Below are 5,745 nucleotides of genomic sequence, written 5' to 3' on the forward strand. Positions count from 1 at the left end.
CTCCCCGACCCACAGCCACAGGAGCCGTACCGGTTTGGCGAGCAGGCGCAGAGTGCCATGAGGAAAGCGCTGGGCCTGCGCTACGCACTGCTTCCCTACCTCTACACGCTCTTCCACGCGGCCCACGTCCGGGGCGAGACCGTGGCCCGGCCCCTCTTCTTGGAGTGAGTGACCCACCCTGAGGCGGGGGGGTGGGGTGGGCGGGGGGTACTGGCTGTGGTCCCTGGAGCTGATGGCAACTGAGTGCCCCCCACCAAGGAGACTCATCTCCAACTGCACCCCGCTGGCCCCAGCTGAGGGCTGGCTGTGTCTGAGGCAGGGAGACCAGGAGGAAGAGTGGTGAGCTGACCGAGTAGCCCAGCCCCAGCCACCATGGCGGTGGGCTCAGCCTGGGACCGGCCAGGGGAAGGACATCTGAGAAACCCAGTCGAGGTCCCCAAACAGGGCTCCGCTCTGTCTCCCTGGCCTGACACAGCTGTAGTGGGAAGACCACCTGGGGCTGGGCTCTCATCACAGTGTAGGAGGCTGGTTTGGGGGCTGAACTCAAGGTGCCGGATCTTGGGGAGAGGCCTTGTCTCTCAGCCTGCTGTGCCCCCGGAATCCCCCTTGTCAACCTGATCACTCCCCATCTCCAAAGAGCTCCACTTCTCCACTCCACGCCACCTGGCTAACAGCTGGGGCTGTGGCCACAGTAGCACTCACAGCACCCCCTGCGCGCAGCCTGAGGCTGGGCCTGAGGAGCCAGGACTGTGCTCCGGCCCTGGGGTATTGACCAGCCTACTGACAAGGAGGACACCCTATAGGACTGCGGGGAACTGCCCCCGGGCTTTCCCAGCCTGGACATCATCTCTCCAGCCTCAGCTTTCTCCGCCAGAGTGGCTGGTGGGTGCAGACCACTGACCTCTCGGGCAGGACTCGGGACTCCCCAGGGGAGCTGGCGACTAGGAAAGACCCGGCTGCTGGCCTGAGGTCAGAGTCTGGCTCCTCTGGAGCAGCAGGGATGAGCTGGGCTGCCAACTGCAAGGTCGGCGTTGGAGACCAGCTGCCCGGCGGGAGAAAGAGGCAGCTTTCTGCTCAAGAGTCGTGGTCTCAGAGACCCACGGGGGTCGCTGGGTCGGCTTCGACTCCAGGGCGGGTGTTGGGATTTTGATGGGAAGTGGAATAGGGTTAGACGGTGAGCGGCAGAACTTCGGTGGGAGGTGGTCTCCGCCAAGCCCGGTTTCAGCTGGCCAGAGCTGGCTTGCTGTGTGGTGCACACAAGCAGGCAGAGGCTGGCTGTGGGTCGCCAGGGAACACATCAGCTAAGGCCAAGGCTGCCTGCTGCCCCAGGCACTGTGCTCCTCTCGGCCCCCAGTCACTTCATCCTTGTCCCCCGCCCCGTAAAGGTTCCCCCAGGACGCCCACACCTGGACTGTGGACCGCCAGCTCCTGTGGGGGGCAGCGCTGCTCATCACCCCAGTGCTGGAGCCCAGCAAGACTGAGGTGACCGGCTACTTCCCCAGGGACGCGTGGTACGACCTGCAGACGGTGAGCTTGCAGACCTGGGGCGGAGTCTCGCCTGGCATGTCTTCCCGTGTGTTCGGAGTGTCCCGCCGGGTCCTGGGCTACCCGTGCAGATGGGGGAGGAGGGGGGCACTGCCAGGGCTTCCCAGGCCCGGTGAGCCCATTTCCCTTCATTGTTCCTGCCCTGCCCTGTCCGCACTCTGGGGCCGGGTCCTGCTCCTGAGGCCATGTGGAGCCCTGGGGTCAGAACATAGCTCCGAGGGCAGGGGTGGCAGCTGGAGGCTAGGTCTTGGCTGACATGACCCCTGCTGCCCCCAGGTGCCAGTGGAGGTCCTGGGCAGCCTCCCACCTCCACCTCCCGCCCCCCGCACCCCGGTCATCCACAGTGAGGGACAGTGGGTGACCCTGCCTGCCCCCCTGGACACCGTCAACGTCCACCTGAGAGCCGGGTATATCCTGCCCCTACAGGTACCATCCCTGGGGCTGCAGGGATGGAGGGTGGCAAGGCCCAGGGATGGGACCGGCTGGAGGCTGCTGACCTCACTTTACCCGGGGACTTCCGTGGGCCTCGGCCTGTGCTGACAGACAGCACTTCCGGTCTGGGGGCAGCATGGGGAGCTGGGGAGAGGCCTTTAGGAGCCTTCAGTCAGCCAGGGCAAAGGCCTGGGCCCTACCTGCCCCCCGAGGGAGCAGAGGGAAGATGGCAGTTGGCATGGGAGGGGCTGACAGTTGGCTGCTGCCCTGTGGTCTCGCTGCTGGGCCTGGATGGCAACACATGCCCCTCTCCTGCAGGGCCCAGCCCTCACTACCACCGAGTCCCGCAAGCAGCCCCTGGCCCTGGTGGTGGCCCTGAGTGGGAGTGGCGAGGCCCACGGGGAGTTGTTCTGGGACGACGGGGAGAGCCTGGGTGTGCTGGAGCGCGGCGACTACACGCTGGTGGCCTTCCAGGCCCAGGACGTGAGTCTGGGTGTGGAGGCCAGGGTGGGGAGGCTGTGCCTGGCCAGGGGCCAAGCACCCTCAGTCAAGCTTCCCACCCAGGGAGCTGCCCGCCGACCCACCTTTGCTGACCCATGTTCTCTCCCCCTGGGTGGGCCAGAACTCTGTCACCAACACGCTGGTGCACGTGAGCAGTGAGGGAGCTGGCCTGCAGCTGCGTGAGGTGACCGTCCTGGGTGTGGCCACAGCCCCGCAGCAGGTCCTTTCCAACGGTGTTCCAGTCGCCAACTTCACCTATAGCCCAGACACCAAGGCAAGGACCCTCTGGGGGCGCTGATCACAGATGACCTGTCCAACGGGGATGGGGCAGGCTTGTCCTGGCGGCTTGTTCCCCAAGCTCACTGAGGTGTGGAGCTCTGAGTGTGGGTCCCACAGGGCAGGTATAGGAGTGCTTCCTGGGGCCAGGCCGCACCACTGCCCCTGCAGCGCCCAGGCCTGCTGTGGACACTGATGGGCCCCTGGGTCCTCCTCCAGGTCCTGGGTGTCCCTGTCCTGCTCTCCGTGGGACAGCAGTTCCGGGTAAGTTGGTCCTGAGTCAGCTGGGCACCCTCTGGAGACGGAGCCTGGTCCTCGGGCCAGCTGCCGGAATGCACCGACCTCTAAGGTTGGGACTTGCTTCTTCGTCTACCTCCTGGCTCTGTGGCCTGTCCACCCCCAACGAGCTGAGTCCCAAGGGCCCTCCATGGGCACCCTGGCCCAGGCCGGATACAAGCAGCCACAGTCAACGGTGATGCCCGGCCGAGCCATCTCCTAACACCCCCACCCCCGTGCTTCTGCCAGATGGCAGCTGGGTGGGAGGGAGCTCACGGGATTGCCTACCAAGAAGGCAGACGTCCACCTTGAGTGCAGTGATTAGAATAAAGGAGCATTTGGTGCCATTGTACCCAGCCTTCTGATGGGGCGAGGGGAGGATGTTGGTGAGACACCACCTGGACCTTGGCTGGCTCCTGGCATCTCGGGGCGTGTCTGTGATGCCATCAGTAGGGAAACTGGATGGAAGTAATGCCAGCCAGCTGGGTGTGGGCCTGCCAGGTCAAGTCCTGCTTCTGATTTACAGGTGGGGGTAGAGTGGGAAGGCCCACCCATGCATCCATGGCCACACACAAAGTTTGTAGGAAAAGTTCATGTTTAATGGGAAAAAACAAAAACTGCAACATATTTACACGTGGGTAAAGACAGCGTGAGTCCCCCAGCTTCTGTTGGGGTGGGCACAGGGATCACACCAACCCCCAGTAACTGAAAGCCACCCCCAAGTGGGGGTGTGAGATGTGCCTCCGGCATCTTCAGCACCACATGGTGGGTCCTCAGATGAGATCAGCAACTAGAGGCAGAGAGAGGCAAGGGTTACGAGCATGCAGGGGGACTCCAGGCGGCCTGGGCTCCGGAGCACAACCCCCCACCCCCCCTGCACCCCGGGCCGGCCCCGGCTAACCGTTCATGGGCATCTCGTCGATCTGGGTGGAATAGTACTGCTCGATGTCCCTCAGGATGCGGATGTCATCGTTCTTCACAAAGTTGATGGCCACGCCCTTGCGGCCATAGCGACCCGACCGCCCGATCCTGCGGGGAGAACGTGGCTCGAGTCGGCCCCTGTCAGGGACGCCCTCCCGGGAGCCGAGGCGGCAGCAAGCCCTACCTGTGGATGTACAGCTCTCTGTTGTTGGGCAGGTCGTAGTTGATGATGAGGGACACTTGAGGGACATCCAGCCCCCGGGCCCAGACGTCTGTGGAAATGAGCACTCGGCTGCAGAGAAAGAAAAGGACATCAGGGTCACCCTGGCCCTGGACAACCCCACTTGCGGGTGGGAGGGTGGGCCAGCCCTGTGGGGTCTGTCTCAGGGTGGCAGCTGATCTCACTGGTAAAGACTGGGCACTCCTGCTCACAGCACAGGGCGAGCAGGGCACCCACAGCACTCGACTCAGCAGGGAGGAGTCAGTTCAGAGCAGGAGCCTCCTGACCAGAGGCAGCCCACATCTCTGCCCAGCCCAGCAGCCAGCAGCCACAGCTCAGGACATGCAGTCCTGGATGTGCTGGGCGGCATGTGCACGCTGCCTTTTGATGACCATCTCTTCTCCGCTCCTCACACATACGGGACAGCGAGGTGTCTCCGTGCCTGGCTCACCTCTGCATTCAGAGGACGCGGACAGGGATGAGCTCGGCAAGAATGCTGCTGCTGTGAGGATTAGTGGTGCCCGTCAGCCTGGCCGAGCGGGGATTGCCAGTGTCTTGCCAGTCATGTGATGATATAACTTGGCAGTGACAGAGGGACACAGGCAATTCTCCCGCCTGGTCTTTGGAGCCCACCCATGTCGATGCCCTCAGTCAGGAGGGGATGTAACCTCTACGGTAACTAACCACCAGGGCAGGGCTCCCGAGGCTGTGGGTCTTCATGGAAGTAGACTGCCTCATCTCTCCAATACTGACCAAGCAGCCAACAGCCCAGCACTTAACTCACTGTGTCAACTGGGCCCCACCTAGGATGGCGGTTAGGGAATTCAGCAGCACGGGCCAAGGGCTCTGGCACAGAGTATATGCCGTCAGGAGGGGGCTTCTGCTGTTTGGAAGCACTGCCCCCATGGCCAGGAGACCCGAAGGGCAAAGGAGGGCAAGCAAGACACGGTGTGTAGCATTAGCAGAGATGTGGGGCACCTGCAACTTGGGGCAAAGCTCCTGAATTTACCATACTTCTTCCTGTAGCTGAAGGCAGCACCAGACCCCACAGCTCAGAGCACAGAAGCGAGAACTGACAGAGGCTCGCCCCTGTGCTCTCTGCGCTGAGGTCCAGGTCCGGGGAGGGAACCCATTATTAGACCAGTCGCCAACAGAGATCCAGGGGCCCCGGGGCGGTGTGCCTGTGGGCCCTGCGGCCAGTCCAATGAGATTTCAAGGAAAGAGACCCCATTGCGCCTCCAACACGCCTTCTCTAAAGCTGGGACTAGAGACAGGTCTAAAGATGGCAGCCATCCCACGTAAGCTGGCCGTCACCTCCCACGCACTAGAAAGTGACTCGCTCAGGTCAGGCGTGGGCAACGGAACTGAGTGCGCAGTACACGGAAGTGCCGCATTGCAGACCTGGCGCCGGACCGGAACTCCTTCATGATGGACTCGCGCTCCTTCTGTGGCATGTCCCCGTGCATCGACGACACCGTGAAGTTGGCCTCCCGCATTTTCTCCGTCAGCCAGTCCACCTACGGAGCAGGGGGCAGAGGCCACTGTGAGCGCAGAGCCAGCCAGGGAGCTGCAGC

At 63.1% G+C, this 5,745-nt stretch overlaps 2 protein-coding genes across 3 annotated transcripts in view; one reads left to right on the plus strand and one right to left on the minus strand.

The window, feature by feature from the left end:
• Positions 1 to 3,382, plus strand: part of GAA (alpha glucosidase) — an 11,401-nt gene extending 8,019 nt beyond the window's left edge. For both annotated transcript variants that reach the window (XM_045299832.1, XM_004709249.2), the window contains exons 14-19: positions 16 to 164; positions 1,386 to 1,527; positions 1,822 to 1,971; positions 2,296 to 2,460; positions 2,600 to 2,752; positions 2,974 to 3,382. In XM_045299832.1, the coding sequence (XP_045155767.1) occupies positions 16 to 164; positions 1,386 to 1,527; positions 1,822 to 1,971; positions 2,296 to 2,460; positions 2,600 to 2,752; positions 2,974 to 3,033 (819 nt within the window). In that variant the 3' untranslated portion in view covers positions 3,034 to 3,382. The remainder of the gene's footprint in view (positions 1 to 15; positions 165 to 1,385; positions 1,528 to 1,821; positions 1,972 to 2,295; positions 2,461 to 2,599; positions 2,753 to 2,973) is intronic.
• Positions 3,383 to 3,607: 225 nt separating this feature from the next.
• Positions 3,608 to 5,745, minus strand: part of EIF4A3 (eukaryotic translation initiation factor 4A3) — a 7,395-nt gene continuing 5,257 nt past the window's right edge. Inside the window, exons 9-12 of the mRNA XM_004709108.2 lie at positions 5,573 to 5,688; positions 4,136 to 4,243; positions 3,932 to 4,059; positions 3,608 to 3,820 (exon numbers count right to left, since the gene is read on the minus strand). Coding sequence (XP_004709165.1) covers positions 3,804 to 3,820; positions 3,932 to 4,059; positions 4,136 to 4,243; positions 5,573 to 5,688 — 369 coding nt within the window. The 3' untranslated portion in view covers positions 3,608 to 3,803. The remainder of the gene's footprint in view (positions 3,821 to 3,931; positions 4,060 to 4,135; positions 4,244 to 5,572; positions 5,689 to 5,745) is intronic.

Source organism: Echinops telfairi, unplaced genomic scaffold, assembly GCF_000313985.2.
Source record: "Echinops telfairi isolate 266 unplaced genomic scaffold, ASM31398v2 ScPeMD7_7458;HRSCAF=8496, whole genome shotgun sequence".
Taxonomy (NCBI): domain Eukaryota; kingdom Metazoa; phylum Chordata; class Mammalia; order Afrosoricida; family Tenrecidae; genus Echinops; species Echinops telfairi.